This window comes from Lactuca serriola, chromosome 1 (genome assembly GCF_051521515.1).
Source record: "Lactuca serriola cultivar US96UC23 chromosome 1, Lser_US96UC23_V15, whole genome shotgun sequence".
In the NCBI taxonomy this organism is placed as follows: Eukaryota; Viridiplantae; Streptophyta; class Magnoliopsida; order Asterales; family Asteraceae; genus Lactuca; species Lactuca serriola.
Genome location: NC_136408.1, coordinates 40,287,356 through 40,297,675, shown reverse-complemented (window position 1 = coordinate 40,297,675; position 10,320 = coordinate 40,287,356). Strand labels below are relative to the sequence as shown.

General features: G+C 36.5%; 2 protein-coding genes across 2 annotated transcripts; one reads left to right on the top strand and one right to left on the bottom strand.

Moving 5' to 3' along the window:
• The first annotated feature begins 1,142 nt into the window (after positions 1–1,142).
• MLH1 (MUTL-homolog 1) lies at positions 1,143–7,472 on the top strand. The gene is made up of 17 exons (XM_079023461.1): positions 1,143–1,439; positions 2,768–3,056; positions 3,184–3,356; positions 3,436–3,508; positions 3,595–3,729; positions 3,868–4,078; positions 4,320–4,468; positions 4,660–4,761; positions 4,851–4,920; positions 5,006–5,135; positions 5,215–5,309; positions 5,392–5,500; positions 5,583–5,748; positions 5,825–5,986; positions 6,058–6,208; positions 6,789–6,949; positions 7,175–7,472. The coding sequence occupies exons 2-17, from the start codon at positions 2,823–2,825 to the stop codon at positions 7,217–7,219; spliced, it is 2,166 nt and encodes a 721-aa protein (XP_078879587.1). The 5' UTR covers positions 1,143–1,439; positions 2,768–2,822; the 3' UTR covers positions 7,220–7,472.
• A 456-nt stretch (positions 7,473–7,928) lies between these two features.
• Positions 7,929–9,943, bottom strand: LOC145084650 (Transmembrane amino acid transporter family protein). The gene has a single exon (XM_079023460.1). It carries the CDS (start codon positions 9,671–9,673, stop codon positions 8,225–8,227), a length of 1,449 nt encoding a protein of 482 aa, XP_078879586.1. The 5' UTR covers positions 9,674–9,943; the 3' UTR covers positions 7,929–8,224.
• Positions 9,944–10,320: the final 377 nt, after the last annotated feature.

Here is a 10,320-nt window from a genome sequence, read left to right as displayed (position 1 = left end):
CACGTCGTGACCAACCCATGGTCACATCATGGCCAACAAGTTCAAGCCAGATCCAAAACTTTTGGATTCAACAACTTAGTCTTGACTCAAAACCATCACCACGTCGTGAGGACCATGCCCTCATGTTGTAACCAAACTAGTCCAAAACAATCGAGATAAATCTTATTGTTGCATCGCGATCACCATATGTAGATATGGACACTTAATGTATTCAACCCTTAATCTTTAAGGCCATCCATTCCAACTTTATGGAGGGCTTTCTTACTCCAAAAACATCCTAAAAATCGATGCTTTATAGACATGCATGTCCAATGCATGTCTTGATCTCGTAAAAGGTCAAAAATGGAGAAGAAATGAAACCACACTCACATGAATAACATCAAAACTCAGCCAAATCTCAGATCCATAAAATACAACCTTCAAGAGACCATAAGGACCCATAAAGTTGCCAAATTTATGGAATCCTCCCATCCAAACTTCCACAATATGAAGAAAATGGAACAATAAGCCTAGATCTAGAAGTTAACATCATAAAGTTCGGATCTTGAATACTTACAATGCTTCAGAAATGGCTCAAACTCAAACTCCAAGCTTGCCAATAGGTCTTCTACACCACAAGGGTCTTCTTCTTCCTCCCAAGGACACCAAAGCTCCAAGAACAAGCTCACAAATGAAGAGGAGGCTATTAGGATTTGATCAAAGCTCTAGAGGGTAATGAAGGCTGGAAATGAAACCCTAAATCCGAGATTAAGGGCTTAAATACGAATGAAACCCTTGGGCTTGGGTTGCAGCCCTCATCACGTCGTGGCCATACACATGTCACGTCGTGAATAACCTTCGGATACACAACGTGACTCATGGTTTTTTCTCAAAAACTATGTATCTGACTCCTTAATACCTACACTGATCAATTATGAAAAAATGAGTGTTACATAAACATAACTTGTTTTAAATAAGAAATTCTAAACAATCCTAAGACCTTGTTGTTAAGGTGTGTTTGGTAGAGACAGAAAAAATAGAAAAAAATATTTTATTTGTTTGTTTAAAAAATTGATTATTTTACATTTTTTCCATTTCTTTTCATTAAATAAATGGCGGGAAAATAAAACTTACCTGGATACCGAGAAATAAAAAAGGGATAATTGGCAAAAAATGAGGGTGCGTCTTCTCCTCTTCACTTCCCCTTCGTTGAGCTCTTTCTGGAAATTTCATCGTCCCAACGTCTCTCGTCATTCTCCATTCGATTAGGGCTCCAGTTTGGAGCGATTTTGTTCCAGTGATTGATTCTAGTATCTCCCCTCTTCTCGGTTCTACCTGTCATTCTCCGACCATTGCAGCATTCGACAACCAACATACCGTCCGTCTATCTTGTCGATTTGAAGTTCAAGAAGAAACATAAAATTAATTACAGGGGTACCAAGTTATGTTTTTCATCATTGGTATGTTTTAATGACCTTATTTTTAAATAAATTAACTGAAGACGAGGAATAGGAGTTTTTGAACAATCGATCGGAATTAGGGTTTACCATCAATCAGAAAACCTGCGACGATCACTCCTCACCATCGTGACCTTGGATTAAACTAAACTGTATTTTTAGGCTATGTTTCTGAAATTATTTTGATGCAACATTTTACTTAATGGACATTTGTGTTCAGTTTCACACCATGGATTTCTGACTCAATCTAGGGAGTCATGTACAGCTGGTGTTTGTTTCTGAGTTCACCTTCACATATCTTTGTTCGTTCTGTTTTCTAAACTTATGAATTAAAGTTTTGTTGATGTTATTGATGTTTGTCTGCTAGGATGATTTTCAAGTACAAATTCTTTCGTTGGTGAAATTCTGTACTGATGGTGTATTTGTGATTCTCCTATTCATCCTGCTTCCCTCACTCTAGTTGAAGCCTTGGTCCTGTGTTATAAAGTTTTGAGTTAAAGTTAGTTGCTATTTCTGGATTTGTTCTTTAGTCTTTGTTGTTGGCATGAATATAACCATTTTGGAAGTGTAGTTTCACCACTCAAAGTACCATGTTTTCACCTCGTCTCATGTTGTAGTTCTGGTTTCTCCGCTGGCCATTAGTAATTGGTTATTTGTCAAGCTTTGGTGTCCTACTTGGATTTTAAAGTCTTACATTGTTGTTGTTCATTTTGATGCTTCTTGTGCAAGTTGTAAAATGTTGTTTAAATATGATAACCATGGTAAAAAATTAATTTCCATTTCATTGCTTACTACAACCAACCAAGAGAATTGATTCTTAGGTCTGTTGTACCAAACATTGGAATCAATTATGTTTCTACGGCTTAATTCTCTTTCTCTTAAATCTCATGTCTTCATTATCTTCTCCAATTCCATTTCCCTTTACCAAATGCATCCTACGTTCAATAGAATGGGAATGTCTATTTATTTTAAGACTTTTTCTTTGCTACATTATTACTTACTTTGAAATCATATTTGACTTTGTAATGACATATATGCCAAGGGGAATCCACTTATTAGTTAGAGGTAATTCTAAACATATACTACCTGTAGCCTTGCTCAAGCATTGTATTCTACTAGTTGAATGCTCGTCCAGCTACATTGATTGCTATCTAATAAACTTAAGTATTTATCTCTAACACCAGCACCTTAATGCCAGTTTCTTATGTATATCACAGAACAAACTTGTTTGGTTGTTTGTTCTGCAACGTCTTCTAATTTTTTCATTCATTCATTCATTCTTATGTTTCTAGAAATTAAATCCACTTGCTTTTGGCCTTTACTATTTGTAGGGTTCATTTACATCAGCCAAAAAGTGGGTTGAAGAACTTAAAAAACCACCATATTATGGAAACAGATGCAGTCCTTCCTCCTCCATCACAAGATCCGCCAAGGATCCAGCGCCTTGATGAGTCTGTAGTCAACCGAATTGCAGCTGGTGAGGTCATCCAACGCCCCGTTGCAGCCGTCAAGGAGCTCGTTGAGAACAGCCTTGATGCGGGGTCCACCTCCATACATGTTGTTATTAAGGATGGAGGCCTCAAACTCATTCAAGTTTCTGATGATGGCCATGGAATCCGTGTAAAACCAAACCCTTCTCACTACTGTATTTTTTGCATCAAATGCTCCCCAAAAATGCCCATATGTTTTTTCAAACTTTTTTTTTTGAAATTTGGGCTTGTCATTTAGGGGAAGTTTTTTGTTTCAGTATGATGACTTGCCGATTCTATGTGAGAGGCATACGACATCAAAGTTGTCTGCATTTGAAGATTTACAGTCAATTAAATCGATGGGGTTTAGAGGAGAAGCCTTAGCAAGCATGACTTATGTTGCTCATGTTACAGTCTCCACCATAACCAGTGGTCAGTTGCATGGTTATAGGTAGTATATTGTTTTCATTACCCCCTTAAATTTGTAGTTTTACATGGAATTGGTTTTCATTATGGTTTTTGTGTGTTAGGGTATCATACAGAGATGGTGTGATGGAGCATGAACCTAAGGCATGTGCTGCTGTGAAGGGGACTCAAGTAACAGTTGGGATTCATTCTTTCACATCTCTTCAATTCTTCATCTTTTTCATTACCCCCCTATGATTAGATGATGTGTGTGTTTTTACCAGATTGAGAATTTATTTTATAACATGATTGCACGAAGGAAAACTCTCCAGAACTCTGCTGACGATTATCCAAAAATTGTTGACCTGCTTTGTCGGTTTGCCATTCATCATAAAAACGTGAGCTTCTCCTGCAGAAAGGTGAGTGGTTTAACTAATTGTTTTGCATGCATTTGAAACTAATAATTGTTTTGTTTTCCATAATTTTGGGAGTCATACTGCATAGGTTTTTTAATATTGGTTTTAATGTCTTGTACATATCCACTATCCGATTCTTAGCATGGAGCTGGTGCAGCTGATGTTCACTCAGTTGCTATGTCTACAAGGCTGGATGCAATCAGATCTGTGTATGGGGTCTCAGTTGCTCGCAGTCTGATGAAGATAGAGGCTTCAGATGCTAATCCATCTACTTCAGTTTTTGAAATGGATGGCTTTATATCCGACTCTAGTTACACTGCAAAGAAGACTACCATGGTTCTCTTTATCAATGGTATGTATAATGTGTCACACAACTTTGAGAAACCATCAAAACCCTTCCTCTCTAAATTTGAGAAACCACACACAAGTAACAAAAAAACAAAGAAAAAGAGCACTTTTTCTTTTGTGTGGTTCAGTGGTAACTGATAATTGACACCCTTGAACTTGTGAATTTTGATTTGTGCAAATTTATTGACATTCTTGCTGATATTTTGGTTCTTGTTATAACCTAACTTTTCCTTGCTTTTTCACAGAAAGATTAGTTGAATGTACTGCTCTGAAGAGGGCAATTGAAATCATCTATGCTGCAACATTGCCCAAAGCATCTAAACCTTTCATATATATGTCACTTATCTTGCCTCCTGAGCATGTTGATGTTAACGTGCATCCCACAAAGAGAGAGGTAATGATGTTTCTTGCATGATTTCTGTATTATTTCTTCTTGACTTATCCAAATTGTTTTTTAGTTTTACCACTTTAAAAATGTGTGACAGACCAATGCATGATAGACTAAATGAATGAGGTCTGTATACTTAGGGTTTTCCGGATGTGATGAATAGTTACTCTAAACTTGAGCTTATAATTTTTATACAGGTGAGCCTTTTGAACCAGGAGGTTATTATTGAGAAGATACAATCAGTGATAGAATTGAAGCTAGGAAACTTAAACGAGTCAAGCACGTATCAAGAACAACAGGTAGTCTTTTGATTATAGAAATGTCAGAGCTTGTTTTTCTTTTTGGTTTGGTTCATCTAATATATAATTTCTTTTATGTGTTTGAACAGGCAGTGGATTGCTCTCCTGTTAGTTCAGTATCTGCAAACAAAGCTTCTTGTGTAAATACATCAACATCTGGTATGCAACTATGCAAGTGAAGTGATGCTCTTTCTTTTGTTTTCACTTGATATATCTTTTCATGTTGTTACTTGTTTTCTTAAAGGGTCGCAAAAAATACCTGTAAATAAGATGGTGCGGACAGATTCACAGGATCCTTCTGGGAGGATGCATGCTTATTTGCAAGTTAAGCCTTCTAGACACCGTGAAAGCAGTTGTGGATTGAATTCTTTAAGGTAGGTTTTATACTATCTTTGGATATTTGGATCTTCAGATAAATAACCATACCTGTACATTTCCATTAACTAATTGCAGGTCTTCCATCAGACAGAGGAGGAATCCCAAGGAAACTGCTGATCTTACAAGTGTTCAGGAACTTATCGATGAATTTGAACGTGATTGTCACTCTGGTACCCTTGATCACCACATTCATTATGAACTATATACACATAATCTTATGTTGTTGATGTCTGATGTGGTTCTTTTTGTTAGGTCTTTTGGACACTGTAAGGAACTGCACGTATGTTGGTATGGCTGATGATGATTTTGCTCTCCTTCAGCATAATACTCATCTCTATCTTGCCAATGTTGTAAATTTGAGGTAACATACCACCTCAACTCCTGTGTGTTAAGTTTGCAGAGTTTCTATAGCTTAGGCATTAAATTCTTCTTTCTTTTTGTAGCAAAGAGCTCATGTATCAACTGGTTCTGCAACGATTTGGTTACTTCAATGCAATACAATTAAGTGAGCCTGCTCCATTGCAAGAACTAATCATGCTGGCACTGACTGAAGAAGATCCGGATTCAGAAGGCATTGAGAATGATGACTTAAAAGTAAAGATAGCCCAAGTAAGTCTCTCAGTTTGAGGTTCCTATGGTTTTAGCATTATGATCATCATTTAATGACCTGTATGTATGTACACAGATGAATGCTAAGCTTCTAAGTGAGAAATCTGAATTGCTGGATGAATATTTTAGCATTCATGTGGATCCACAAGCCAATTTGTCAAGGCTTCCTGTCATACTTGACCAGTACACACCTGACATGGATCGTGCTCCTGAATTTCTTCTTTGTCTGGGAAATGATGTAAGCTACACCTTATATATACAAATATACAATCCTGCAAACATATAAATACATGATTATATCTTGTTTAGGTGACATGGAATGATGAGAAAGTTTGCTTTCAAACAATTGCTGCTGCTCTTGGAAACTTCTATGCTATGCATCCACCTCTATTGCCAAATCCATCAAGTGAAGGGGGTTCAGATTTTTATAAAAGACAAGGGAAAGGAAATGTTTCAGGAGGTATGGATTGGTCCCTACTTTTTTAAATTAGGGTCGAAATTTAAATTAAACTAAACTATTGTCCAATTACTCATTTAGTGACATATTTTTTTGGCATTCTAAGGTTTTTCAACTTGTTTGATTTGTGTACATTGCATCCACTTCTGAGTTAAAGGGAAATTTGAGAAAATATCTTTGGGTTTGTGCCGAAAATGCCACTACAAAACTAAATACCCCTTAACCATTCCCATTCAAAGTCCATCTCCCTGAGAAGTGAGGGTTTCACAGGGGCATTTTCGGCACAAATACAAAGATAGTTTCATTTTTTTCTATTGCTTTCAATTTTTCACATTGAAAATCTATATATGGTTTTAGCAATAGCATTGGACTTCCAGTTTATTTCTTATTAGGACATTATACTTTGACAAATCTATCCAATTAATAACAGTGAAAAATGGTTTGTATTTGAATGGCATTGTGGTTGGAAGAAATGAAAGTAGGATGGTACAAATATAATAAATAAAAGTACATTGCATTTAACCCATTTTTATTTCGCATGAGATGCCTAGTTATCCTGTTAAAACACTGAAATGCATTTCAGGGAATGATGTGGTAGAGGAAGGAGTTGATGAGGAGCTACTTTCGGAAGCAGAGAATGCGTGGGCCCAGCGAGAATGGTCAATACAGCATGTTCTGTTTCCTTCCATGCGGCTCTTCTTCAAGCCCCCAACTTCAATGGCCACAAATGGAACATTCGTGCAGGTATGTATGAATATGAATTTACCTTGTATTTTATTTTTTCAACTAATTTACATGGCTTTTTTGGTCCCTCCCTGCTTTACTGTTTCTTAATGTTCTTTGGTGGGTGTTGAGTCCATGTGAAATGATTAAGTTTTCCCTCATCTGCTTCTATTTATAAATGTTTTCATTTTAACGATTTTTTGTAGCATATGTAGTGAAAAGGTACTCCTTGGATTGTTTATGCAGGTGGCCTCTTTGGAGAAGCTATACAAGGTTTTTGAAAGATGCTAGCCAGCGTTATTCCTGTTTCTGTTTATCTTGATAACAAAGAATGCTGGAGATGTTTAGGTCCCACTCAAGTTTGTTCACATAGAAAAAACTTACATCTCTCAATCTTTCGGAATCCCAAAAGCTATTTTCATTACTAGACAATTTTTAGTGCTATTTTTGAGGATAAGGGAGAGTGAGTCTTTGTACATGGTTCAACGCCTATTAAAATACCCATCTTGTTTGGATTCTGAAATGTCAACGTTGTTTTGTAAAATCTTGTGACATGGACATGGTACTTTACTAGGCTTGCAATCGATAAGTGGACATCCAATCATAATTGGATTGGATCGGTATGGCATCAAAGTCTAGTTAAAAACAATCCAATCCTCTTATTATCCAATTGAACATCCATCATTATCATCCAATTGGATATCCATATGTATGTCATATAGGATATATCGACTATTGAAGTTGGCAATCGACAAGTTTTATCATCCAATAGTTTTTTCCTTTAAGCTATTACCATTTGGGGCATCACCTTCGACTAAACTACAACATACTGTAGCCGATATGCACAGATATAAACGTTTTTACTTGGACAAACGATTACACTGAAATAATTACTAGCATTGAGTTATTATAGAAAAAACTCGTTTTTATACATATCCAAACTATATTTACCAATACATGGGTATCCTAAATCTTCAATAATGCAGGTTAAACAAAAGTATACTCGTAAAAGATATATAATATATTAAATATTTTCCCTTGTACAACAAATACAATGAATTATTACAATAGCAAAATTTAATCAAACGAAAAGGTAAATAATTTTTATCATCCGTATCTAACTCAATTATATTGTTCCGGGAGATTATCTATTCTCGTAGCAAGTGCAATTTAGTCATCTTACAATAAAAAATAACCGCAATGGCAACTATTTCTCCCGTCATTTGATACTCGTATGACCTAACCTAACCGAATCCAACATAGATCAGTTGAAGTTTTACTATTGAGTAGAATAACTCACTCCGATTTACTTTGCAAACTATAAACATTCCCAACGACCCCAACAACACTAACCATGACAGCTAAACTCAACATCAACCAAGCCAAAAACCTCTCTCGGCTACTCAACCCGGGCCCCTGACTACTCAACCGGAGCGCGATAAGAGCCGGGAAAGTAAATCCCAACGAAACAGCCGTTGTGGCCCCCGTGAACTTAAAAGCAGTCCAGATACTTGGGATCATCGTGGATCCCAAGTACACAACTGCTAATAGCACAAAAGTCAACCCTAAACACCTCTTTCGGCTCTCTGATAAGGGAGCCGATCCATCAAAAACTAACGCATCAACCGTTTGCCTTAAAGAAAAATGAATCACCGGAAAAACAAGAACCAAATGAAACACATATCCAACACGCACAATGTATGTTAAAGCCGTACTAAACCGAACCCCTAAAGGTCGGTCAAAGTTAGTCAAAATGTCCGATTCCGTGTCCTTTCCGAATAAAAGGTATCCCGCGATTGCAGTCGACGCGTAGATTGTAACGCAAAGAGCGGTTGTGAGACGCCCGACTTTGTTCATTTTTTGAGGCGAACGGTTTTCAAGCTCATTGTAAATTGGTTGAACATTGAAGTGGCAAACGTACGCGTTTGACATGATCGGAATCACAACTAGTAAGTCTAGAATCGCCTTTTCTGACCCGAAATCCGGTGTTAATCTTGGAGTTCCGATTTTACCCTCGAGGAGTTTAATAAATGCAACGATAAAAGCTACGAGTACAAAGACAACTGCAAGGGCAACCGAGGCGGCTGAAGTTGTGCTTAAAGAATCGATCTTGTTGAGAGCACATAAAGGGGCGAGACAAATGATTACTACTACCAAGATTACTATTTTCCTGTGATCCCAGAAGCCGTTTCCTAACCATTGATCAAAAACTCCGGTGTGCCTGAGGGAACCCGACATTACATCACCGATTATGATCAAATAAACTACTAGAACGCCTGCATTGTTGACTATGATACAAATTTCTGACAAAATTCTTGCTGGCTTTCCTAAAGCTTCTTGAACGACCTCCCCGTAAGAATTAGATTTAGATTGAACAGCGAATCTGACAAGGAGCTCGACGCTAATTTCAGACAGAATACCCATCAAGAAAATCAAAATGAGTCCAACGATTAAACCCAGAACTTTCATGGTGGCAGGAAGTGCCATGATTCCGGCCCCAATTACGGAAGTGGATAAATTAAACACAGCTCCATAGATCCCAGAACCAGAACTAGAAGCAGAATCTTCTTTTGGAACAATTACAAGGGGCAAGTGATCAAAGTCGATTTCATCGTTTAGATCATCGTAATCTAGATCATCTACAATGTGGGATGATTTAGGGTTTTGAGATCCATGATTATTTTGGTCTTTTGATTGCAATTCGACAGAAGAATCTTTGGGGATTGGCTTATAATTGCTTCCCATTGACGAATCAAATGGGTATGAATCTGTAACTAAATCTACAGAAAACCGAAGAAGAAAAAGTAATCGAGTTTGAGATATACTACGAAGTAAAAAACGAGTCAGATTGGGTACTTACAAGATCGATGAAATGGGAACTTGATTCGGAACCTTTGATTAAAGGATTGAATGAAGAAGGATTATGATGGATCACTAGATCTCAGGGGTTTGTCGATTGATTTAATGACCAATGGATCGAGGAGCGAGAAAAATTATTGGAAATTATTTGTCCGAAGGGGTTTGCTTAGCAGATAAACAGTAGGTGTAGTTTGACTTTCAATTTTTGACTTCTACGTTACTATTTGGGCTTAATATGAATCCAGCCCAACTAAAAAATAAGACTTTATAGTCTGAAATAGATTAACTATTTAATTATCTTTATAGTCTGAAATAGATTAATTATCTTTTCGTCTTTTTCAACGTTTAGGTAAATTTCTTTTATATATATTTAACTATTTAATTTGTATAATAATAATATATAAATACATTTAACAAGTTAAATGTTTAAATGTATATAAAAATAAAGTTATCTAAATATGTACATTTTTTTTACAATTTTTTTTGTAATTTCTTACAATATTTTTATAATATTTTTTTCCAACAAGTTTTTT